The sequence below is a fragment of the Sorex araneus genome, chromosome 5 (assembly GCF_027595985.1).
Source record: "Sorex araneus isolate mSorAra2 chromosome 5, mSorAra2.pri, whole genome shotgun sequence".
Classification (NCBI taxonomy): Eukaryota; Metazoa; Chordata; class Mammalia; order Eulipotyphla; family Soricidae; genus Sorex; species Sorex araneus.
In genome coordinates, this window is record NC_073306.1 from 51,384,793 (window position 1) to 51,411,564 (window position 26,772).

A 26,772-nucleotide genomic window follows, 5' to 3' on the forward strand; every position below is an offset into this window, starting at 1 on the left:
GACTGTCCTTGGGCGTGGAAAGCTATTTCCCCACCTTGCTGCAGGGCTCCCTGCCCCACACCCAGCCTTTCATCCAATGATTTTTCCCCAGCCAAGTCTCCAGGTGCCCCTCTGCAAAGCCTGCAGGCCTCTCTCTAGCTCCCTTTCCTGCTTTATTTTCCGTCACACCTTTTACCTTTATAAACATCTCCTGTTTTACTTGTTACATTCATGTAAGCTGCTTGAGTCCCCATCGGATTTTTTTTTTCCGGTGCCATCCGTCAGCGCCTAGGGCCCCGATCAATAAATATTTGTTACGAGGAGGGGAAAAAAAATCCAGCGAGGGGACAAGGTCTATCCCGATGGCTCCCTACGCCTGGCCCACCGCTCCCGACCACCGTACTCAGCTCACTGCGTTCTCCTACAGGTGGGCACCCGGGAGCTTTGCTGGGGCTGCCCCTCCCTCGGTTCCTGGCGCCCACCCACCCGGGGGGTCTTGAGCTAAGGCGGCGGCGGGGCTCGGGGCTGCCCGGGCCGCACCTCCCTGCAGGCGGGCGGGGGGCCGAGTGCTCAGGGAGCCTCGCGGGGGAGGAGCAGAAGGAGGGGAGCGCGGGGAGCGGCAGGCGCGGGAAGGGGAGCGCGGAGGAGCCGCCGCAGGGCGCTCGGAGGGGCGGGATCGCGAGGGCGCGGGCCAGGGAAGAGCCCCCCGGGCGGTGCCCGGAGCTCGGCTGGGGGTCGCGGTGGAGATGCGGCGGCCGCCAGCGGCGAGACGCGGCGCTGCATGAGCAGACCGGACGCGGGCTGGCCAGCCCGGCGGGGTCGGCACCTGCGGGGCCCGGGAGCGGGTAAGCGCTCGGAGCTGAGTGCCGCCCGGGCAGGGGCGCGCAGGGGCCGCAGCGGCCGTCCCGGGGGAGCCAGGGCGGGGCTGGGGGCGCCCCTGTGCCCCTCTTTGGGGCCTCGGAAAGCCGCAGCGTCCCGCGTGCCCGCGCCTTCGGGCGGGAGGGGCGCGCGCGGGGCAGAGGGTCCCGGAGGCGCAGCTCGAGGGGATGGTCGGGGGGCGCCGTCCGGAGCCCAGGATTAGAGGGGTGGGCCAGAGCAGCGCCGCGGTAGTCTGCTGCATCCCGGGCACGCGTTTGGGGCGACCCGCGCTGAAGCCAGAGCTGGTGGGGCTGGAGGCGCACCCCGAGGGTAGGGGTCTGCGACGCCCCCACGTGGGGCCCTGCGTGCGAGGGAAGCTGGGCGCTGCCCCCTGCCGGCCAGGTGGGGCGCGGTGCTGCGGCGGGGCCGCCCCCTTTTCTAAAGGGGAGTTGCAGGAGCGCCCTGCGTAGTGGCGGGGGGCTTCCTGAGTTGCTTTGTGACCTTGGGCAGGGCCCTGTCTGCCTCCCCACTCTCAGTCTGCACATCGATCAGATGGAGGGACCCGCGGCAATAAATGACCCGAGTACGGATGCCTCGCTATTTACTGTAAAGTTCTCTTGGAATTCTAGCGCATCGCATGATGTCAGATCTGGAAGAAAAGCTGGTTTATTCGCGTTGGGGAGTGTGAGGAATAAATCTCGCCCAAGGTCACGCTGCTTGTAAGAGAACATATGCTCTGGGGAAGTTTCAGGATTGAGAACAACGATTGTCAGGTGGGCAATGGGAGTTCCACTGTTTACTGGGTGGCCTTGAGAAAGCCCTTGCACTCTCAGACCGTAGTTACCTGCTCTGTGAAATGGGGATGAGAGCAGGACCTGGCTCCGGACCATCCTCTGGGTGCCACGTCCCCATCTGCACCTTGAACTTGACCGCCCCAGTTTCCTCATCAAGCTCAGACCGAGGGTCTCTGCTGCATGGACCCCACAGCCTCTGGATCACATGAACATTGAGGTACCTTTTACCTACAGCACTGCAAGGCATTGGGGGCCTGTCCCTCTGGTGGGGAGATGTGTGTCTATCATGGAGGCCTTGGGTAGCCAGGACCTAGTGGATGGCATAGGAGGGGCAGGGCTGAGCACTAGCAGAAACTAGACCACAGGTCAGATCTAGGGGGGCATCCGCAGCTTGGGGGTGCCTGCAGCCTACCTTCCTTTCAGGCCGCAGAAGGATGACTATTCTTTGTGATAAGAATGACGAGATTCTGAGTAGAGATGCAGAGTGTCAGACTCGGCCCTTGCCCGGCCGGGGTCGAGGGCAGAATGTGGTGTGCCCAGCTGCTCTGCTCCTAGGATTGCTCCCCTAGTCTGATGCCACCAGGGCCAGGGGTCTGCCAAGGGCCCCCGTGTCCTCTACGGAGCTGGTTTGCAGGCACTGTTCAATCTTTTTGTTTGTTTTTGTTTTGAGGTCACTCCTGGTGGTGCTTAGGGGCTATGCCTGATTTGGTGCTTGTTGGGGAGGGGGTTGTCTCAGGAGACGATGCAGTGCCAGGAATCCAATCCAGGCCGTCTGCATGCAGAGCATGTGCTCCAGCCCTCTGGGCCACCTCCCCGGCCTCTGCTCAGCCTTCCATGTCCTTTCTCTGCCAAGGCAGCCCCTGCTGCTCGCTCTTTTCCTCCAGAAACCTTTTTCTGGAGCCATTGCCACTTAGCTCTGTGCTATCTTTTCTCCTTTGTCTTTGCTGTTTTTTTTTTGGGGGGGGGTCACACCCTGCGATGCTCAGGGGTTACCCGTGGCTCTGCACTCAGGAAGTATTCCTGGAGGTCCTCGGGGGAGCATATGGGATGCTGGGGATCGAACCTGGGTTGGCCACGTGCCGGGCAAATGCCCTACCCGCTGTACTATGGCTCTGGCCGCATGTCTTTGCTGCTTTTGCAGGTTCCCTCTTCTCTGATTTTTTTATTGTTGGTGGGTCACACCCTGCACTGCTCAGGGGCCACCCCTGACTTTATGCCCAGGAGCACACTTGGCAGTGTTCAAGAGACCCCATCTCGGGTGTCGGATTTGAACCAGCGTTTGGCCACAGTTGCATGCTAGGCAAGCACCTTCACCTTTGAACTCTCTCTCTCAGACCCCGATTGGTTTCCCCTTCTTTCCAGCCATTACCAGGTTGCTCTCCCAAGCTCTCCTCTCCTCCTAGCTGCCCTTCTCTGGGGGTGATCTCATCCACGCCACTGCCTTTAGTTACCACCTTGATGCGCATGACTCAGATGTGTTCGTCTCCTCAGGCCACAGACACATCTATTTATTGTCAGACAGGCACTGTTCTAGGCCCTGGGGATAAAGTGATGAGGGGAAGGAAGGCGCATGTTGAGGGCTGGGGTGGGGGAGGTGTTGGCAGATAAGTAATAAACAAACCAGCAGAAAAATATCACCAGGGTAAGGTGCTAAAATGAGCATAAAGCCAGGCACTCTGGTGGAGGGTGGGAGTTGCCCTAGGTTGCCTGTGGTGGAGGGTGAGAGTTGCCTCAGGCCCCAGGTGCTATTTTAAGGGCAACTTGGAGCTGGTAAGAGATGAGGCCAGAGATGAAACTGGGCTTGGTGGGGGGCAGGGGGAGGATAAAGTGGGATCTTTGCTCCATGGTGAAAGTTTGGGATTTTAGTGAGTGAGGTAGGAACCAATGGAGAGGTGGTTTGCTTCGGGGGCCATACTCAGCAGTGCTCAGGGTTTACTCCTAGTTCTGTGCTCTGGGGTAGCTCCTGGCAGAGCTCAGGGGATCATATGCAGTGCCCGAGGCAATCAAAATGGGGTCAGCTACATGCAAGGCAAATGACTCAACTATCTCTGTATCTCCTCCTCCCCCTGCCCCAACTGTTGGAGAGTTTTGAAAAGGAGAGAGGAGATACTCAAGGGCTCGCTCGAGTCTTACAAGAAGAGTTTATTTATTTATTTATTTATTTTGCTTTTAGGGCCACATCTGGAGGTGCTCAGGGTTTACTCCTGGCTTTGAGCTAAGGATCACTCCTGATGGGGCTCAGGAGATCATATGGGAATCCAGGGATCAAACCCAGGTCGGCCGCGTGCAAGACAAGCACCTTATCTACTGTACTATGTTTCAGGACCCAAGAGGAGGTGTTTTCTTATCTTTTTTTTTAATTGTTCTTAAATAGATCATAAGCTTTCTATGCTGCAGGCACTGGAGTCCTGGGAGGGCAGAACATCTTACAGCGACGTTCAGCTATAGGATCTGTGGTAGAGTATGTATCTTGCATGCATAAAGCTCTGACTTTGATTCCCCGTAAGAGAAGGAGGAAGAGGGAAGGAAAAAGATGGGAGAAGAGAGGAGGAGTTCCTATCAAGTTGACCAGAGATGACCTTGAGAAGTCCTCAGAGAACAGAGAGAGAAATAAATATAGAGGGATCAGCGAGTGGGTCACTTGCAGATGGAACCTGCAGCCAGGTTCCATCTCCAGTACCCCATGTGGTTCTCCGAGCCCTGCCAAGAATGATCCCTGAGTGCAGAGCCAGGAATAAGCCCTAAGCACCACAGGGTGTTCCCCAACTCCCCCCTAATATATAGACGAAGAGGAGGAAAGACTATATTTCCAGGCTGAAGGACAAGTCTAAAACAGGCCACGAAGGCCAGAGCTATGTTTCAAGTCAGAGGAGAGAGATAGAACCTGCTGAAAGGAAGTGTTGGTGGCTCAGAGTAAAGCCCTGGACCTGGTTGTGTGACTTTGTGCCAGTCAGATTACCTTTGGGAGCCTCTGTGTCCTTGCTCATAACTGAGAAGTAACTGGTCCAAGCCTTAGGGCAAAAGGAAGGGAGGAGTGTTAGGGATGGAAGAGTAAGAACAGCCTGATGCTTCCCAGGACAGAGACAGGACAGGCTTGGGTGCTTGGTCGAATCTGGACCCCCTGTGGGCTACCCAGGGCAGAGGAGCCAAAAGTACAGCTTAGGAAGTCAAAGATAAAATTGTCATATTCTTTCATTCATTCTTTGAGTCAATCGGTCACTTGTTACTGAACCACTGTCAAGTATGAACCCTGATGGGGAAGGGGTCCCAGTTCCAGGATTATAAAATCTTGTGGGAGAGAATCCCACAAACCTGGATGTAGTAGGATGGTGAGAGAATAGCAGTAGGAATCGTGACCTTGAGGTCCAGGGGTCCAGGTGGTATGAGGAGAAAGCTGGCCCCAGTTGGGTGGAAAGAACGGGATGGGTTTGGGCTTAGGGGAGACAGTTGAATTCTGACCTGAGGGTGAAACACTGAAGTTGGCCTGTTAGATTATGGGGAACAGTACCCTGCCCCCCACCCCACCCCTCCCCCACCACCCCGAGACACTGGCCTCACCCTGCCAAAACTCAAGACCGACAGAAAGACAGGAGGTCAGTAAGAAGACCCAGTCCAGATGAGTCCAGAGTGACGTTTAACTAGACCACTAGAGTGGACAATTGTCCAGAGATGGTGGAGGACATGCAAGGGAGGGTGTCCAGGAGCAGGGAAGCGTCAGCACGCAGGCTCAGAGGAGTGAGGGGACTTTGTTGTTTTGTTTTATTGCCACACTCAGTGGTGCTCAGGGATGACTTCTGGCTCTGTGCTCAGGAATCACTGCTAGTAAGCTCAGGGGACCATATGGGGTGCTGGGGATTGAACCCTGGTCCGCCATGAAAAGCCTGCCTGTTGTATGATTGCTCCAGGCTCGAGAGGGGTGATTTTGCAGGTTGCCCTTGGCCAAACTTGAGGTAGTTCTTTTTGCTGAGTGATGGTGATCAGGAAGGAGAATGAGGGGGAAGGGCTGGTCTCTGGCCTCTGAAGAGGTCAGCAATGGTAGTTAAAGAACACACACCTGGGAGGCGGGTCAGGAAGGGCTCTCTGAGCTTCCGTCCTGTGGCAGAGCCCATTGGTCTGCACTCCTCTCTTCACTTGCAAATTCTGGGTTCTTCTGAGCTCAGCTTCAAAACCACCATCAAAGGGGATCTCAGAGTCAGGCTGTTCCTGTCCCTCACCCTTCCTTGGGGCTCCCAGCATGCTATCATGTAATTCTGTCTGGTCTCCAGAGCTTAAGTGCAGGATGAGCACCTGAATTTCTCAGGCCAGCCTAAGGTAGGCTTTAAGTAAAGAGCTATTTAATTCTTGGAGAAACAGGCTCAGAGAGGGTAAGTAAGTTGCCCAAGATCACAGAGCTAGTCAGTAGCAAATGGGGGCATATGGGGGTGGGGGGGCACAACCAATTTAGCCTACCTGATTCCCAAACTTGTGCTCTTAATCACGCTGCATTGTGCCGCCCAGCAGGGAAAGCAGCTGGTGAAGAGTGAGTTTGGATCCTGTAAACATGAACACACTCAGTGTTTAATTTCTAGGAAATGAATTCCTGTTAGAGTTTTGTTTATTCGGTCTGAGGAAGACAGCTTCTCCTCTGGCCTGAAGAGGCAGCTCAAGTGCTCTCTGGGGATCCAGATGTGCAGCATCCGGGGGGAGGGGCAGCCGGAGCCCTGGGACCAAAGGCTTCCTGCCAGCTGCCAGCTGCCCTATGGCTCTGCTCCCACAATTGGTCCCCTAGTATACTTAAGAGACAGGAGAGAGAGAGAGAGACAGAGACAGAGATACAGAGACAGACAAAGAGACAGACAGAGACACAGACACAGAGAGAGAGACAGACAGACACAGACACAGAGAGGAAGAGAGAGAGAGACACACACACACACAGAGGAGAGAAATTGACAGGGTGGGGGGATCTTTTTGCCTGTTCATTTTTGTTTTTGGCAGTGCTCAGGGCAGAGGAGCAAAAAGTACAGGTTACTTCTGGTTCTGTGCTCAGATATCACTCCTGGGAAACCTTGCCCAGCCTCCTGCTTGCAAAACCACACCTTTGTGGACCAGAGAGATAGTACAGGGGTTAGACGCCTTGCATGAAGTCAGCCCATGATTTGAATTCCCAGCACCACATGTGGCCCCTGAGCACCTCCAGGGGCCACACTTGAGCAGAGAGCTAAGAATCACCCTGAGCACTGCTGAGTGTAATCCAACTTACCCTTGCAAAGGCTTTGAAAAAAGCTTCACCTGTCTTCTACCTTCCTCCCCGCTTAGGGGGTCATATCTGGTGATAGTGGGGGATACTCCCAGCTTAATGCTTACTCCTTGCAGTGCTCAGGGAAACCATGAGGTGCCGGGAATCAAACCTGGACTTACCAGATCCTGTTTTGGGGCCACACCTCGTGATGCTCAGGGCTTACTCTGAATTCTGAGCTCAGGGATCACTTCTTGCGAATTGGGGCACCATGTGGGGTACTGGGGATTTAAATCGGGTCAGCACATTCAAGGCAGACACCCTACCCACTGTACTATCTCTTCAGCCCCATCTTTGATTTTTTCCCCCCAAATGATCTATCTCACTTATTCTTCTCTTCCAAGTCAAATCTCTAAATGGTCCTATGCCAGCTGGAACGGTTCTGGGAGGCTGTCTTTGACTTTTTTTTTTTTTTCAGTGTTGAAGCTCCCCAGAGATCATTCAGGTCAGGATTTTTTTTTTTTTATCTCTGCTGCCCCTTGAAAACCCTTGGGGAGCTTTAAAATAATCTCAATGCTTGGGCTCTGCCCAGAGAATGAGGCCTAGACATCTGTGTTTTTAATATTTTTTAAAATTTTGGGCCACACTTGGTAATGCTCAGGACTTATTCCTGCTCTGCCTCAGAAATCACTCCTGGCAGTGCTCGGAGTGCTATGACTCATATATATTCAGTAAGTTATGCTCGGCAGTGCTATGAGGTGGTGAGGATCGAGCCCTGGTCAGTTGTGTGCAAGGCAAATCTCTACCTGCTCTATCATTCTGGCCCCTAGACATCTGTATTTTTTAACAATATTTGTGATTTTCAAAATCTCCCCACATTATTCCAATGCACAAGAGAATCACTGGTCTGCTCCAACCTTTTCCTCCCTCCCTCCCTCCCTCCCTCCCTCCCTCCCTCCCTCCCTCCCTCCCTCCTTCCCTTCCTTCCTTCCTTCCTTCCTTCCTTCCTTCCTTCCTTCCTTCCTTCCTTTCTTCCTTCCTTCCTTCCTTCCTTCCTTCTTTCCTTCCCCAGTAGTGAATTGTGGCTACTCCTGGCTTTGTGCTCAGGGGACCATGCAGTGCTAGGTACTAGGGATCGAGCCTGCGTTTCCTGCATCAAAGCATGAGCTCCAGCCATTGAACTATTTCTCCAGCCCTATATTCCCCCTTTTGATAGAGGGAGGTAAGGGAAGATAAAATAGGTGAAGAAGCTGAATGGAAGAGATGCTTAAATTTGCTGTGTGATCTTGGGCAAGTCACTCGCCTCTCTGCGTATCAACAGTCTCAGCTGATTAGATTGGATTGCATCATTATAGAATTGCTTCATGGTTTGCCAGGGAGGGACTGTAATAACTAATGCTAATTTGTACAACGGTTCCTGTATGACTGGTGCTTTCTGTTCAGCAGACTCAAATAGAGCACACATTGGAGTTTGGGATTGAATCACTGCAGTTTTCCACATGAAGGAACAGCTCAAGGAGATTAAATGACAAAACCAGAGTCTCCCTTTGATCAGTGGAACTGGTGTGTGATGTTCTGAGGCACTGAATAACAAGATTTTGGAGAAGGGAGGCCCTGAACAGTGGCTAGGGGCTGCTAGAGCTTTGGCCCGTGATGCTGGGCTAGAAATCAGAACTGGGGCCTTTCTATGTAAGGCATTCACACCAGCCTTTGAGCTATCTTCCCAGCCCCTCTTAAATACTGCCTTTTGGGGCAAACATTTTAATTTTTTTCAGTGTTTTTTTTTTAATATGAAAAACACTGTGGCAGTTAAGGGCATTGATTAGAACCTCACACATGTGAGGCATGTGGTCTACCACTGAGCTATATCCCTAACTCTCTTTTATAAAAAAACAAAAGTACCAAAGGGCTGGGAGATAGTTCCAGTGGTAGCCCATATGCCTAGCACATGTGAGGCCCTGAGTTGCACAGGGCTGAGCTCTGCTGGGAATGGCCCAAGCCGCCAGTACTACCAGGTGTGGGCCCTATAAAGACTTTAAAAAAAAAAGCTGTCCAAAGTAACAATGTACACTCTGATGAAATTTCCCAAAGAAAACAGGACCTTTACCCAGAGCCTATTTTGTCTCTGTTCCCTCTGCTCCCATGCCCTCTTCCATAGGTGCGCACCCCTGCCCCCTGACATGGATAGCACCCTGGCATGATTTCCATTAGTATGGGTCACCTTTGCTGCGTGTTCTCTTGAATATATGTATATATATGTGTATATATGTATATATACACATGTATATATATATATACACATATATATATATACTTTTTTTTTCTTTTTGGGTCACACCCGGTGATACTCAGGGGTTACTCCTGGCTCTGCACTCAGGAGTCACTCCTGGCAGTGCTCAGGGGACCATATGGGATGCCGGGAATCAGTGCTGGCGGGATAGAGGGTGCTGGTGGGAAAACCACGTGCTTCAGGGACTTGAACTGGGCCTCCTGCATGCAAAGTATGTGCACTAGCCCTTTGAGCTATCTCCCCCGCACTTGCCTGTGTTTATGTTATTTTTTATAATTTTAAAAGATTTATTTTTGATTGGGGCTGGAGAGATAGTACAGCGGGGCAGGGCACTTACTAACCCAGGTTGGATCCCTGGCACCTTATATGGTCCTCCAAGCCCTCCAGAAGCGATGCAGAGTCAGGAGTAAGTCCTGAGCATCTAGGGCTTTTGTGGTCGATATAGCATTTATTTGAGAGGATGTAAATGTTTATGTGCTTTAGATTTCTGTGCTTCCATACCACTTCTACCTTCTAAGTGTCAATATCTCCCCCACCCCATACATATAGGCGCGCACGCGCGTGCACACACACACACACACACACACACACACACACACATACACACACACAGTCCACTGGACCTTTTTTACCCACTCCCCTTAGAAACACACACATTGCTATTTCAATTTTGTGATCTGAGTCTAAAGGTACGTTTTCAATGAACATTGTCTATTTCCTTGCTATGTTTCTTTTTGTACCACAAACGAAGGAGATCATCCGTAATTATTTTCTCTCTCCTTTTGACTTATTTTGCTTAAAACAAACATTTCCAAGTACATTCATATTGTAGAAGTCAAGATTTCATCTTTCTTAATAGCTGAGCAGTTTTAAATTGTGTATATATCACAACATATTTATCTGGTCATCTGTAGTTGGACACTTGAATTGTTTTCAGATCCGGACTGTCGTAAATAGCGTGATTCATGAAATTTGAACTTCTTCATTATGTCTGTGAGACTCATCCAAGTGGTTCTGTACAGTGAGGAGCAGGCATTCATTCTCACTGCTATATAAATATGTGCCATGATTTATCCATTCTGCTGTTGATTTTTGGGCAATTTCCAGAGGGGGTTAAATGGTGTTCTTACAAACCATTCTTATCTATGCCTTTTAGTGCACATGTCTTTGTTTTTTTTTCTTTTTTGTTTTAATAACCTTTTTGAGGTATAATTAAGTACAATAAACTCAACTTTTTTTTTCTTTTTGGGTCACACCCGGCGATGCACAGGGGTTACTCCTGGCTCTGCACTCAGGAATCACCCCTGGTGGTGCTCAGAGGCCCATATGGGATGCTGGGAATCGAACCCGGGCTGGCCGAGTGCAAGGCAAACATCCTACTCGCTGTGCTATTGCTCCAGCCCATAAACTGAACATATTTAAATGCACAAATATTTATCTATTTGCACATATGTAAGTATATGTACAGAGTTGAAATAATTATACAATCATGAAACTTTAAGTGTAGTCAAGATAATGAGCATACAAACTTCTTTGTGGTCCTTTGTATGATCCTTCCCTATCTTCTAACTATTCCTCATGCCTAGGAAACCACTGATTTGTTTTTTTCCCCACTATCAGTTAGTATTACCTCATATTTCAGGTAGGGTATTTGCCTTGCATGTGGCCGACCCGGGTTCGATTTCTTCGTCCCTCTCAGAGAGCCCAGAAAGCCACTGAGAGTATCTTGTCCGCACGGCAGAGCCTGGCAAGCTACCTGTGGCATATTCAATATGCCAAAAACAGTAACAACAAGTCTCACAATGGAGACTTGACTGGTGCCCGCTTGAGCAAATCGATGAACAACGGGAAGACAGTGCTACAGTGCTACAGTGCTACCTCGTATAATGGAATCATGAGGTAGGCACAATTTTTTCAGTTTTGCCACTTTCAAATATAATTATTTTGTGTATTCCTGCAACTTGATGCTGAGTAGAAATTCATTATGTGGACTGAAAATAATTTATCCATCTGTTGATGATATTTGGGGTGGGACTGGGAATCCAACCCAGTGCCTCTCACATGTGAGACATGTGCTTCACTGATGACAATATCCCCAATCCTTGTTGATGGATTTCTGTATTCTTTCTAATTTGAGTATTCTTTCCAGTTTTCCAATAACACTATGAACATTTTTATTATTTTGTTTGTTTTTGGGCCCCAACTGGCAGTGCTCAAGGTTTATTTCTGACTCTGTACTCAGGGGTCACTCCTGGAAGGGCTGGCGGGGTAGCACATGGAGTGCCAGGGATCAAATTTGGGTTGGCTGCATGCAAGTTAAGAGCACTACCCACTGTACTACTATTCCGATCCCCACTATAAACATTTGTATATAGAGTTTGCATTTATAGTGATTTTTTTAGAATATACCAAATTATCATATATTCAAAAATATTTAACTTTTAAAAATTGTATTTAAAAAAATTTTTTGGGGCTGGAGCGATAGCACAGCGGGTAGGGCGTTTGCCTTGCACGCGGCCAACCCGAGTTCGAATCCCAGCATCCCATATGGTCCCCTGAGCACCGCCAGGGGTAATTCCTGAGTGCAGAGCCAGGAGTAACCCCTGTGCAGAGCCAGGTGTGACCCAAAAAACCAAAAAAAAAAAAAAAAAAAAAATTTTTTTTTTTAATTTATTTATTTTTAATTAGAGAATCACCGTGAGGGTACAGTTACAGATTTATACACTTCTGTGCTCACACTTCCCTCATACAAAGTTTGGGAACCCATCCCTTCACCAGTGCCCATTCTCCACCACCCGTAAACCCAGTGTCCCTCCCACCCTCCCCAATCCCATCTCCCCCCCACCCCACCCTGCCACTGTGGCAAGGCATTCCCTTCTGCTTTCTCTCTCTAATTAGCTGTTGTGGTTTGCAACAAAGGTGTTGAGTGGCCGCTGTGCCAAAACAAACTTTTTATTGAATCACTGTGAGATAGACCATTACAAAGCTGTTCATGATTGGATTTCAGAAATACAGTATTTTAACCCCCATCCCTCCACCAGTGTACATTTCCCAGCACCAGTGTCCCCAGGTTCTTTCCCATCACCCCCCACTCCCCACACTCTGCCTCTATGGCAGGTGCTGTCCTCCTCCTCCTCCTCCTCCTCCTCCTCCTCTCTCTCCCCTTTTGAGCATCGTGGTTTGAAATATTGATACTGAAAGATTATCAAGAATATCCCTTACTACTTTTAACCCTCAGATCTTGTCCAGTGTGATCATTCCCAGCTATTATTGTCATAGTGATCTCTCCTCTATCTTACCTATCCTCAGCCCTCCACACCCCCCCCCCCACCACACACACGCACTTGTTTAACCATTTTATTTTAGGGGACCACACCCGGCAATGCTCAGGGGTTATTCTTGTCTCTGCAATCAGGAATTACTCCTGGTGGTATTCAGGGGAACAATTTGGGTTGCTGGGGATCCAACCTGGGACAGTCATGTGCAAGGCAAGCTGCTTACTTACTATATTAGCTCTCCAGCTCCGATGTGTTTAATTTTTTTTTAATTTTATTGAATCACCATGAGATACAGTTATAGAACTTTCATGTTTGAGATTCAGCCATACAATGATCAAACACCCATCCTCCACCAGGGCACATTTTCTACCACCAGTGTCCCCAGTATCCTGCTCCCCCATCCCAGTCCTCACCCTGCCCAATACTCTCTCTCTCTCTCTCTCTCTCTCTCTCTCTCTTTCTCTCTCTCTCTCTCTCTCTCTCTCTCTCTCTCTCTCTCTCTCTCTCTCTCTCTCTCTCTCTCCTTTTGGGCATTATGTTTTGCCCGAATTTTCCGATCATCATTCAAGCTTGCCTGCCAGGGGCAGACGCTAGGTAATTTATTTTCCATTGCTCATTTCTAAAGCAGCTGCATGCTTCGGGGATCCTAGATTGTAGATGGTTGGGTTCCAGAGACATCTCTGTAGGGCACTAATCCATTTTGGGATTCAACTGGGAGTCTCTGGGCCAAGGCTGTTGGTGTGCCAAGATGGCACCCAGCGGAAGCTTGTGGGCTTGACAGCTAGGCCGGGGAGCGGACAGAGAGCACGGTGGGATGGCCCGGTGCCTCTGCTGCCATGAGGCCTGGAGATTTAGTCCTGGTACCCGAATACCTGGGCCTTGCTTGTGGGAGCTTTTGGACGCCGGGATTCCATCTGGAGTAGGCGGGAAAACTGCATCTGCCCCATCTGGGGTGCCCCGGCAAAATTGACTCAGTATGGGACCCTGAGGGATCTCTGGTACCGTGGTGCCCTCTGGGATTGGTTGCTGTATGTTTACATTTTTAAGAAACTTCCAACATAATTTCTAGATTAGTTCTATTATTTTGTGCCTGCCACCAGAAATGTCTGGGAGTTCCAGTTCTTCTAAGTTCTTGTCAATATTTGATTTGTTTAGGCCTTTAACATTTTAACTGCGCTAATAGATTTATAAATGCCTTTGTTGTGCTTGGATTCCAGAGGGGGAAGCATGGGGGTGGCTATTTTTTATTTTGACATTTTCTAGACTATAATTAACCAAAGTGAGGTAAAATAATGACATGCTCAATATACTGATTATAATTTAAAGCTTATACACAGACACAGATAAACAAAGACAGACAGACCCAGCCCCTGTTAAAACCTTATAGGAGTTCCCTCGCCCCATATTTGTTTTGCCCTCCCGACAGCCCTCCTGGAGATAGACTTCATACCCTGATTTTACCAGGCAAAAGCTGAGACAGTGGGAGGTCCCATTCAGCAGAGAATGAGATGAAATACCAGCTGTAGGAGCACTTTGTGAAATAGAAAGCTCTCTTTAGATTCGTGGAGGCCGATTTTCCCATCTAGGACTCACTCAGCTGCCCCGCACAGCTTTTAGAGATAGAACAGACCCAAATTCCGTTGTGGGGGATTTATTCTACTGCAACAAATCTTTATCGCAGCAGCGGCTTGTTGAAAAATTTTTTTTTCCCTTCAAAAGGATGAGCCTGGCGTCTGAGGATACATTAAACCCATATATCCTCTTTGTTTCTGGCAAGCTTTTATGACTCACTTAGTTAAAATAAAGATATTTTGAAAAGGGGAGGTGACTGATCTTCCTGCAAGCCGTATAAGCTCTAGGTGGGAGCTTAAGTAAAGAGTCATTAAAAAAAACAAAAAATGCTGTGCTTTGGACAAGCCATGCCGTGCCTGCTATGCCTCCTTCATGGAATCCACACAGCAGTGCTGGGAGAAAGATGCTGTTACCAGATTGACAGAGGAGGAAGAAGAGGTGAGGATTTGTTTGGCAGGAAAGAACTAAAATCCCAATCTTACTATTTCTCATGATTTTTTAAAAATTTTATTTATTTTTATTTTTTTATTGAATCACCATGTGGAAAGTTACAAAGCTTTCAGGCTTAAGTCTCAGTTACACAATGCTCGAACACCCATCCCTTCACCAGTGCACATATTCCACTACCAAGAACCACAGTAAACCTCCCCCCCACACACTCCCCCCAGCCCCCCACCCGGCCTGTGTAGCTGGTACAAATGAGTATGCTGGTGTATAGATGTCACTCAAGGCCATTCAAGGATAGGCACATCTCTCTTCTCTCTCCTAGGACAAGTGATTCTCTCTCTCTCTCTCTCTCTCTCTCTCTCTCTCTCTCTCTCTCTCTCTCTCTCTCTCCCTCCCTCCTTTCTCTACTCCATTCTCTTACCTCTCTCTGAAGGAGAGTAGCTTTCCTATTTATGACCCTCTTGCTTCCCCCAAATTTGTCCTGGATTGGGTAAGAGCAGGACCAATTTCAGCTGCCCTTCATCATTTCTAGGAGCAAGGCTGCATAAATCTGATTAGTTCGGGGCCGGAGCGATAGCACAGCAGGTAGGGCGTTTGCCTTGCACGCGGCCGACCCAGGTTCGATTCCTAGCATCCCATATGGTCCCCTGAGCACCGAAAGGAGTAATTCCTGAGTGTAGAGCCAGGAGTAACTCCTGTGCATGGTCAGGTGTGACCCAAAAAAAGCAAAAAAAAATCTGATTGGTTTGTTTTGGGTCACATGTCCACCCTAGTCCAATCAGCAGGGTCAGAGGTAGTCTATAGCTTAATTCCGTTTTTGTTTGTTTCTTTGTTTGTTCGCGTGGGGAGCCAGAAGGGGGGTAGACACAACCCCTGCAATGCTTGGGTGTTATTCCTGGCCCTGCGTTCTGGAATTACTCCTATAGCCTAATTTCTTAAACATGTATTGTGACCCCTATATGGGGTTGCAGAGATTTGAAAACAATAAAATTCTTCTGAGCATGCAAGGATAAGCAATTTCAAATCAAAATATTGTCAATGTGAGGCGTTCCTCGGAAGCTCTCATCCCTGTTGTATTTCCCGGGCAAAAGGGTGTTGGTGACTGGGAAAAGTTTAAGAAGCCCAGCTCTGCAGAACAATTAGGGATTGGGACCTAGGTATGTTTGCTTGCTTTTTGCTCTCTACCCTCAGTCAAGGCACTTCCAGGACTGGAGAGATAGTAGAAGAAGGAAGGCATTTGTCTCACAACTGGCCAACCCCAGGTTCCATCCCCACAAAAGCCACATGAACCCTGCTGGGAGCACAGAGCCAGGAGTAAGCCCTGAGCACTGCCAGGTGTGGTCCAAAAAACCAAACCAGCAGCAACAGCAAAAAGAGATGCAAGAGCTTCGGACTGTTGGGGCTGGAGCGATAGCACAGCGAGTAGGGCGTTTGCCTTGCACGCAGCCAACCCGGGTTCGATCCCCAGCATCCCATATGGTCCCCTGAGCACCGCAAGGAGTAATTCCTGAGTGCAGAGCCAGGAGTAACCCCTGCGCATCGCCGGGTGTGACCCAAAAAGAAAAAAAACAAAAAAACAAAACAAAAAAAAGAGCTTCGGACTGTGACTCTCGGAGTGTGACAGGTCTGTGGGCTGCTGGTGAGGGAGAGGCTACTGAGCATCCTGCTGCATTGGCTGTGGCTCCCGGGAGCTGGGAGCTGGGTGGGCGGGCAGGAATTACTCTGATGTGGCCGTGGTTCTCACAGGGCAGAAGCCACTCACTGTGATGGGCTGTATCTGGTGTTCTGGCCCTGCTTCCGGTGAGCAGAGACACCTTGTATCCTAAAGACCTGAGTTTAGTTGGAGAAGTCACAGAGAAATCAGAGAAGTTATCATTTACTATGTTAGGCATCTGTGTGATTTTTTTTTTCCAATTCAGGTAACATATCACTGTATCACTGTCATCCCATTGCTCATCGATTTGCTCAAGCGGGCACCAGTAACGATTCCATTGTGAGACTTATTGTTACTGTTTTTGGCATATCAAATACGCCACGGGTAGCTTGCCAGGCTCTGCCATGTGGGGAGGTAACATAATTTTCTATTATTGCCTATGTTTCAGGAATGTTTCCCATATGTCTTCCTAAGGGAACAGGAGCATAGGGTGCTTGCCTTACCTATGTACAAAGCTTTGGGTTTGATATCTAACACCATCGAAAATAAATAAATAAAAATAAAGGGCCAGGGATATAGCCCCAAAGGGCTGGAATTTACACTCTGCATGCACCACACAGTTCCCACTTCTGGGTCTGCCCTTCCCCAAGAAAAATAAAGAATAGTAATAAATATCCATATGCTCACTGCTACCTTAAAAACAAAAATACACAATTTCTGCTGTTAAAAATTATCCAGGATTGGGGGCTGGAGCGATAGCACAGCAGGTAGGGCGTTTGCCTTGCACGCGGCCGACCCGTGTTCGAATCCCAGCATCCCATATGGTCCCTGAGCACCGCCAGGAGTAATTCCTGAGTGTAGAACCAGGAGTAACCCCTGTGCATTGCCAGGTGTGACCCAAAAAAGCAAAAAAAAAAATTATCCAAGATTACATTCCTGCTTGTTTTCTACTTCAGGGGTAACCACTATTCTGAATTTTTCATTTGACATTTCTCTGCTTTCCTTAACAGCTCGGCCACAAGCATCACTATCCCTAAACGGTTTGTTTCTTTTAGTTTTGTTTTTGCCGGATGGAACCAGGTTGGCTTTGTGCAAAGCAAACGCCCCTATCGGCTGTACTATCACTGTGGTGTTGAGTTTGTATAAATCGCCCGTTTTGACAATTGCAACTTTGGGTTACCTTCTGTGGCATCTCTGAGCCACTCCGTGCCCTAGCCCACTCCACTGAGAAGGAACATTTGAGTTGTTTCTAGTTGTTTGTTATTATAGTCAGTACTGCCTACCAGGACCAGTCTCGTTCCCATCTGCTAGTGAGCATCTAAAAGGGTTTCTCTGTCTACCTGGGAGTGGAATTACTGGCTCATTAGGTCTTTACATCTGTAGCTTTTTGAGATAATACCAAATTGTTTGCTAATGGAGTTCTCCAATTAGCACTCCTTTTGTGGTAGGTGACAATTCCTGTTGCCCCGCACCCTAACTTAATGACTTGACAGTAGCACTGTAGCACTGTTGTCCATCGATTTGCTCGACAGGCACCAATAACGTCTCCGTTGTGAGACCTGTTGTTACTGTTTTTGGCCTATCGAATACGCCATGGGTAGCTTGCCAGGCTCTGCTGTATCAGCTTCTTTTTTTCTGACTACTCCCTGTTCAGTGCTCACGGAAGACTCCCAGCAGTGTTGGGGGATGATGCCTGGGACTCCAGCACATAAAGCCCTTAGAGTTATCACACCCCACCCCACCCCAATTTTTTTTCTTTTTGGGTCACACCCGGCGATGCTTAGGGGTTACTTTTGGCCCATGCACTCAGGAATTACTTCTGGCGGTGCTCGGGGGACCATATGGGATGCTGGGAGCTGAATGCGGGTCTGCCGCATGCAAGGTAAATGCCCTACCCGCTGTGAGACCCACACCCCGATTTTTAATTTTATGTATTCCCTGGATGAAAAATGGTACCTCATGGCCGTTTTATTTTTTGACGCATGATGGAAGAGGGGTAATTGTTTGGCGGTATCCTCCAGGGACAACTGGATCCTGGGAAATCCCCCAACTTTGTGCCGTCTGGGGAAGACAGCGGAGGAGGGAGAGAGCCCTGGATTACTGTGGCTTCCTACAAAGCTTCAGCCCAGCATTCCTGAGCAAGGCCGACCCCAAGCTCCTGCCCCGCAAGCACCCAGCAGCCTTTCAGCCTTCCCAAGCCCACGCCTTTCACTAGATGAAGTCACTGGAATGTCTGGAACCCAAGGAGTGACTGCATGGGCTTGGGCCCAGCACGCCAGCGTTCCGTGAGAAGTGACAGCACCTCACCCACCCAGACGGTCTGGAAAGGAGAAAATTCCACGCAGTCCAACCTGACTTTTCCTTCCCACGTGGGAGGAAGATTCAGCCGGAGTCTTTAGGGTGGAGTCTGGGCTCAGGGGTTGCAGAGGGAACATCATTTTCAGGCCTCACAAACCTGCCTCAGTCTGGGGAACACACACGCGCCTGTGCCTTGAGGCTTTTCTTCCTGAATTGGGGCAGTGTGGAAAAGGGTGGGAACAAAGATCAGGCTCTGGACCAGCTGTTTCCGCTTCCTGTGGATGGCCTCGGGCAGGTGATATCACCTGCCCAGGCCTCATTTGCTGTTTGTGGTGGGGAGCCAGAGTGTCCGCATTCCCCACTGCTAGTGTCGGGCCTAGAAATGGCTCGAACCCGGTGAGACCTTTGAGACGAGGAGCAGGTAGCTCAAGTCTGGATTTCTTACGCCAAAGAGAAGGTGCAGGAAGTAGGGCTCTTGCTTGCAGATTCAACTCAACCTTACCTCTACCTGCAGCACCACATGTGATCTCCTGACATCACACATGGGTCACTCCTGAGCACAGAGTCAGGAATAGCCCCTGAGTATTACTGGTGTGACAGATACAGAGGAAGGAAAATAATTGGATTTCTTTTTTTTCTTTTTTTTTTTTTTTGCTTTTTGGGTCACACCTGGCGATGCTCAGGGGTTACTCCTGGCTTTGCACTCAGGAATTACTCCTGGTGGTGCTCGGGGGACCATATGGGATGCTGGGAATCGAACCTGGGTCGGCCGCGTGCAAGGCAAATGCCCTACCCACTGTGCTATCGCTCCAGCCCCAATAATTCTATTTTTTTTTTTAATAATTGGATTTCTTAATGTGAGACTGTCTCCCTCCTTGAAGCTGGTATCTTTTAGAAATTTTTTTTTTCTTTTCTGGTGGCGTTTGTGGCACCAGAGATTAAACCTGGATCGACTACGTGCTAGGCCAGCACCTTATCTCCTATACTATTGCTCTGGCCTTCTTTTAGCAAATTTTGTTGTTCGGAGGCTGTATTTGATATTGCCCAGGGGCTACTCCCAGGTCAGTTCTGGAGTGTGGGGAGGCTTCCTCCTACCTGTGCTGATAGGGGCCCAATGCTTTGCAGAGGTCAAAGCCAGGGCTCCAATCTGCAAGCATGTGCTCCTGCTCCTGTCTTTTGAACCCCGGTCTTGAGAGTCCCTGGGCTCATAGCACATAGAGATGAAGGTTGGAGTTTAGAGAAACTTCCAAGTTTTAGAAACAGGGGAGGAAACTACCGTTATAGATTTGGCTGCTTAAAATGTTGTTCAAATCAGTTTATAGCCGTTGACTGAACCTTCCCCACAAGGCCCTGAGTTAAGCCGTGGGGAAGGAAGGTGGATGTTAATGATTCTTGACACCTCCGCAGTTCTCAGTGGTTTCAAAGGCGGGCTTTTCCAGAAGCAGTAGAAGCTCATAGCACCCCAGGGGCCAGGCAGGGGGACCACTGGAGGATAAAACCCAGACTCAGAAAGGGAGAAAGAGTTGCTGAAACAGAACAGGGTTAGAGCAGAGCCCTGATTGCTCCTGTTCAAGCTAAAAGCTCCCTGGTACCTGCAACTCCATCCCCTCCCCTTCCCCAGCCACCTCCTGATCCTTAATCTCTTTTCCACCTTTGCTCTCTGCCCTCTGCCCAGCTGATCATCTTGTCATCCTCTCATTTCTGTACCTTTGCTCTTGCCATTCTAGAAACCGGGAAAGTCCTATGTCCCGACTTTGACTAGTTATCTCTTCTCTGTAATATAATGTTCCCAGCGGGACATTCCGCATACCCTTAAATGATATGGCAGTGATTGATGTCAGTTACTTATTGTTCCAATAAATATACTTTAAAATGTACAAACTAGAACGTGTTTTGATACATAATCATAAAGATGACATTTCTAAAAAATATGTCATCTAGGGAACAGAGAGATGGCCCAACGGACTGGAGTGCATGTTTTACCTGTGGGAGCCTCAGGTTCAATCTCTAGTATTGCATCGTCTTTAGCTCTGAACCAAGTATGCACCCCCCCGCCATGTGTATAATATAATTCTGCCTTGCCAGCTTCATCACAGGGTACTTGAAGCTACATGTTGGCTTCCCTTACCAGGCGATGAATGCTCCCAGACCTGTTTGCTAAGTTCACCTGGAAGAAGTAGAACGAATCACAGGGATTTCATTTTTCCACCCAAGACAGGAGGAGAGAATGAGGCAGCCTAGGTGAGACCAGGGGGTCATGGTGTTCTTACCAGCCCCATCTCCCCAGGCGCTGCCTGCTGGGGTTATGCCAGAAATACGTCTGCCCTGACAGCCCTGGGCGGGCTTCACTCTGTCACTGGTAGCAAGCCCCAAGAGCTTCCAGGCTTGCCTGTGTTCAAATTCTGAGACACAGATTCAAGGCCAGAGGCACACTATAGAGAAAAAGAAATTTTCTTTTTGTGACTGAATCTTCACTTCTGTTTGGAAAACTGAATGTATTTTCTGGATTTGATCATTGGCTGTAAAATATATTCAGTGTTTGTTTTTTTTTTTTTTTAGTTTGTTTTCAGGGGGTTGATTGGGCCACACCTGGTAAAACATGAGGATAGCCCTTTATCTTCAACTGCCTGTGGCCCCACCTTTAAAAAAAAATCCAGGGGCCAGAGCGATAGCACAGTGGGTAGGGCGTTTGCCTTGCACACGGCCGACCCGGGTTCAATCCCTGGCATCCCATATGGTCCCCCATGCACCACCAGGAGTAATTCCTGAGTGCAAAGCCAGGAGTAACCCCTCAGCATTGCTGGGTGTGACCCAAAAAGCAAAAAAAATAATCCATTTCTTTTCTTTAAAAGATGGGGGTGGTTTGGTTTGGGGTTCGTATTTTGAGTTATGTATGCTAACTCTAGGAGACTAGGAAGTTTTTTTTTCTTTTTGGGTCATACCCGGCAATGCACAGGGGTTACTCCTGGCTCTTCACTCAGGAATCACTCCTGGTGGTGCTCAGGGGACCATATGGGATGTTGGGAATCGAACCCGGGTCAGCCTCGTGCAAGGCAAACACCCTACCCGCTGTGCTATCACTCCAACCCCAGGAAGTTTTTTTTAAATTTTTTATTTTTTTCTGGTTTGGGGGCCACACCCAGTGGTGCTCAGTTCTTACTGCTGGCAGGCTCAGGGGACCATATGGGATGCTGGGGATTGAACCCTGATCAGCCGCATGCAAGGCAAAATCCCTACTCACTGTTATTATTGCTCTGGCGCCAGAAACTTGGAAGATTTTAATGAGTGGAAAAAAAGTCCTCTTCTCCTTACCTACTTCCTGGAAAGTAATGCTGTAAAAATTTCCTGGTGATTTTTTTTTTTTTGCCATGTTATCTTACTTAGCTTTTATGATTGCCGAAGACAGAGAGGATAATTTCTGATTCACAACTGACAGAGTCGATTCATGTTCTTGGAACAAGCCTGCGACACTTCTAACAGCTGTGATACTTTGTCCCCTTGGGAATTGAGGGGGTGGGGGACATTGTACTGCCCTGTGTCCTCCTGACTCTTTGGAGAGTGCTGGTCTCACTGCATCCTGCTGGCATTAAGCAATGGCCTTTAAATCTTAGAGGTAATCGCAAGTGTCTAACTTGTCCTTGTAGAATCTAATTATTTTCTTCTCTTTTCAGTCCCAGAGCTTCTGAACACAGGCCCCTCCTGATGAGCCCACAGTGTTCTGTGTGTCCTGTGGCCCGGCCCAGGCATTCTTAGACTCTTAGTAACTGGAATACTTTGTCTGTTCAGACTCAGAGTGATCGGTGGGATTTCATGGTGTGTCAAGAGGAATCTTGAAAACTGGGCTGCTTCTCTGAATTAGCTGGAACTCCTTTTTTGTCTCGAGATTTAAAAACTCCGGGAAGGCAACCTGATAGCTAGAATCTTCTCAGAACAGAATGGGAAAAGATTCTGAAGTTCTCATTCAACACGTTTCTGTTTCAAGCACTGGGAGGTACCAAAATGCCAAAGGGAAGAATTCTTAGAGCACAGCCTGCACTGATAAATGATAAATGCCCAAAAACTTTAGCATGCACCTGCTGGGCTTGATCTGCTGCAGAAAGTTCAAGAACAGTGTGATGTCTTCTGATTCTTCTGGTTTGGTACAGACTTTCCTCAACCCTCACTGGTCTCTTCGGTGTTCTGTAAATAGTTAAGTCAAGGCTGGAGAGATAATACAGGGGTGAAGGCTCTTTCCTTGCATGTAGCCAACCTCAGACACCATATATGGTCCCCAGAATAACCAGCTAGGGGTTGTTCCTGAGCACAGAGCCTACAATAGCCCCTGAGTACCACTGGATGTGGCACAAAAACAAACTAATAAATTTCAGTCTCTGTCTTGTCCCTGTGGTCTATCGGGTGGAAGGCTCGCACCAATGGGTAAAGGAAGGATGACTGTTGTTTGGGCAGGACTGTTGTGAAAGAAGGATCTGTGTGTGCATAGTTCTGTGGTGTGAGAGAACCACCTAGAATGTCCCTGCCCAACCAGTCCATGAAAAGCCTCCCAGAGGCCTCCAACAGATCCCTCAGCACTGAAGGAACTTCAGATACTTGGGACCCAGGAACCCTCCAGGCAATCCAGATCTCTCTTGCTGTGGTTCTGTCCATCATCACCCTGGCCACGGTCCTGTCCAATGCTTTTGTGCTTACCACCATCTTCCTCACCAGGAAGCTCCATACCCCAGCCAACTATCTCATCGGTTCCCTGGCCACCACTGACCTCTTGGTTTCCATCTTGGTCATGCCCATCAGCATAGCCTATACCACCACCGGCACCTGGAGCTTTGGCCAGATCCTGTGTGACATCTGGCTGTCCTCTGACATCACGTGCTGCACAGCCTCCATCCTGCATCTCTGTGTCATTGCTCTGGACAGGTACTGGGCCATCACCGATGCCCTGGAGTATAGTAAGCGCCGGACAGCGGGCCATGCGGCTGCCATGATCGCCGTGGTCTGGGTCATCTCCATCTGTATCTCCATCCCCCCGTTCTTCTGGAGGCAGACCAAAGCTCATGAAGAGATCTCAGACTGCGTGGTGAACACTTCTCAGATCTCTTACACCATCTACTCCACATGTGGGGCCTTCTACATCCCGTCTGTGTTGCTCATCATTCTCTACGGCCGAATCTACATGGCTGCCCGGAACCGCATCCTGAATCCGCCATCGCTCTATGGGAAGCGCTTCACCACTGCCCAGCTCATCACCGGCTCAGCCGGCTCCTCACTCTGCTCGCTCCACTCCAGCCTTCATGAGGGGCATTCCCATTCCGCTGGCTCCCCTCTCTTTTTCAATCACGTGAAAATCAAGCTGGCTGATAGCATCTTGGAGCGCAAGAGGATTTCGGCTGCACGGGAGAGGAAAGCCACTAAAACTCTGGGTATCATCCTGGGAGCCTTCATCATCTGCTGGCTGCCTTTCTTTGTGGTATCCTTGGTCCTCCCCATCTGCCGGGACTCCTGCTGGATTCACCGAGCCCTTTTTGACTTTTTCACCTGGCTAGGCTATTTAAACTCCCTCATCAATCCTATAATCTATACGGTGTTTAATGAAGAGTTTCGACAAGCCTTCCAGAATGTTATCCATTTCCGGAAAGCCTCCTAGTGTTCTTTGGTGATGATTCTTAGCTTTTGTGTCCTGTCACCTCATCTGAATTTTATTTAAAGAAAAAAACTTCCTGAGATTTGGTTTAATCCTGGTATGGTTTTGGGTTTGGGTTCAATCAATGGAATTGTCCAGCATTATTTCTCCCACTGTCTTCTTGAGCCAGCAGAAGTTGGGATTCCATGTGAACGGAGACAAGATCACGGATTCTCTTAGTCTGTCTTCATGGTCCATGTTGGAAGACAGACCATGACCCACAGTACAGGCTGTAGATGTCCTTCAGAGAAGAAACCGTCCATATAGAAAAATCCCAGTTCATAGAAGAAGCTTTCTGGTCTACCTACATTTTGTATAGAGCTCAGAAGAAGGTAGACAAGACTAATGACCTGAACTGAAAGATAATTTGGCATCAGGGTAGAGGAATCTCAATTCCACATGGCACCTTAATTGCAAAATGTTATTCAGTGATTTCCCCCCCCCCAGTAAATATTTGAATGAAATATCTCCATGAGATTCAACAGAGATGCAATATTTGAGATGCCAACAAATTAGAGTAACAGAGAGGAAACTGGGCCAGATCCACTACCTGGAACTCTTTCTTTCATCCTAATATCTCTGCATTATCTTAATGTTCTAAAGTGGCAATCACACACACACATACACACACACACACACACACACACCACCACCACCACCACCACCACCACCACCACCACAACCACCACCAACACCAAAACAGACTGACAAACTTGAACCCACCAAGCTTTGAGTGGAACACCATTTTTAGTTTTTTGGTTTTGGTTTGGTTTTTTTTAGTATTTTTATATGCTGTTCTCATATAAAATGTGAGATGTTGTGTGTTATCAAATAAAAGCATGAGGTATCATGATCAATAAAGTCTTTGAGTCTTTGAGTAATTTTTCCTCTTTTTCCTGGAGGTAGGAAGTTCTTTTAAATCCTATCCTCAACATTTAGGGCCCAGACCAACGTCCTGGCATTTGTCATCTCAGATCCACTAGAAATGAGGGTCTGCAGCCTGTTCAGATCCCAGTACTACCAATTTATGGCTTAGTAAACTTGGACAAGTTTCTGTGTAACCCTGTTGCATTTTACTCAACTGAGAAATGGGATTAATAACAGGTATTAATTGCACATCTCAGCGCAGTACTTGACCCAAGAGCTCTTGTCATTTTAGAGATAAAGGAGAATAAAAATGGGGGCCAGGGAGTTGGCTTAAAGGACTACAGCACATATGGGAGCTTCAGGTTCCATCCCCCATACTACATGCATTTCCAAGAGTGATTTCCCAAGCACCACTCTCAAGCTGGGAGTGGCTTCAGGCACTACCAGGTACGGCCCACAAACCAAAATATGTTTGAATTTTTGCCATAGTTTATTAATTGTATACAGTGTTGCTTGCTTATAATTTCTCATTTGCTCTTTATTGTCACTTTACAGATGCAGTGAAGAAACTTTCGTGTGGTCAGGCAAGCCTTCACCAAGAAGACACAGCAGACTCCCAAAAGATGAACCTTTGTGGGATGGGAGAGTCAGGAAGGAGAGATGTGATGAGGCCTTTTGGGGAAGAATGGCAGAAAACAGGATGGAAAGAAAGGTCAAGCCAGGTGTAGAAAAGAGCAGAACCTGAGGGCCTGGCAAGATATCCGGGCTCGGGGCTGGAGCAATAGCACAGAGGGTAGGACATTTGCCTTGCATACGGCCAACTCGGGTTCGATTCCCAGCATCCCATATGGTCTCCTGAACACCACCAGGGGTAATTCTTGAGTGCAGAGCCAGGAATAACCCCTGTGAATTGCCAGGTGTGACACAAAAAGAAAAAAAAGATATCTGGGATCTGGGAGAAGAGAGGGGAGCCAGGAGTATGGGGTGTCTGGGAGGGAGGTGGGAGGAGGAATGTTAGGATTGGGCCGGGGATGCTCAGAGAAGTCTTGTGCTGTCTTTGAATTTTCTGCTGAGCATTCCCCAGTGAGGCCCAGGGTCATTGGCATGAGAAGTTCCCAGGGAACTTGTTATTGTTGTTTTCCTGCTCTCCTAAGCTCAAGTCACCTCTGAATCAGAATCACTGGCAGCAAGACCTGGGAGTTTAACATTTAAAGAAGTCTCTCTTCTTTCACTGGTGATTTCTGTGCCTTATTATTTGGGAACTACTGCTTTACTGTCTTGCTCAGTATTTCGGGTCCCTTCCAGAAGCCTCTCATTGCTCAGTGCTCCCTTCTATACCTGGTGTGCCCTTCCCCATTTTCCTTCTCCTCTTTGGGCCATTTTTCTGATTTGGGAAAGAGCAGGAATTCAGAGAAAGGACAGGGAACTATGTGATGTGTGGCTAAGTTGTTAAAAAAAAAAAAGGACTTTGAAATCCAAATTCTTTCATGGTATTTCCTTTGAGCATAGCTCCGGGTCTGTCAGCATGGCCCGGCAGTGAGAGACCAGAGCCGGGAAGGCCAGCACGTAGAACACAATCCCATTGATGATGCTGTAGGGGTAGTGCTGGGATGGAATCAGCATGACAAAGAGGACCACAAACTCTGCGTAGAGGACCAGAAACCAGGTGACAATGCCACAGCCATCTTGGATGAACCACATGGGCAGGAGAGGTGGGATGCACTTCTCCGGCTGGAGGTATTCCGGCTTCCGCTCAATGTCTCAAAAGTGGTGGGTGGGGATAAGCATCATAAGCTACACTGTCCATCCTGGCATCATGAAGCCAGAGGCAGTTCCCCAGTCCCGC

The 26,772-nt window shown here is 48.7% G+C and overlaps 1 protein-coding gene across 2 annotated transcripts; it reads left to right on the forward strand.

The window, feature by feature from the left end:
• Positions 1–611: 611 nt before the first annotated feature.
• Positions 612–24,948, forward strand: HTR1D (5-hydroxytryptamine receptor 1D). 2 transcript variants are annotated; one of them, XM_055140665.1, is made up of 3 exons: positions 612–824; positions 1,467–1,848; positions 22,057–24,948. In XM_055140665.1, the coding sequence occupies exon 3, from the start codon at positions 22,893–22,895 to the stop codon at positions 24,021–24,023; it is 1,131 nt and encodes a 376-aa protein (XP_054996640.1). In that variant the 5' UTR covers positions 612–824; positions 1,467–1,848; positions 22,057–22,892; the 3' UTR covers positions 24,024–24,948. The 2 variants fall into 2 exon arrangements, with proteins under 2 accessions (XP_054996640.1, XP_054996639.1); XM_055140664.1 differs by lacking the exon at positions 1,467–1,848.
• Positions 24,949–26,772: the final 1,824 nt, after the last annotated feature.

Bases quoted from the DNA above. Each gene is read 5' to 3' on its own strand.
- HTR1D (XM_055140665.1), top strand. From the start codon at position 22,893: ATGTCCCTGCCCAACCAGTCCATGAAAAGCCTCCCAGAGGCCTCCAAC.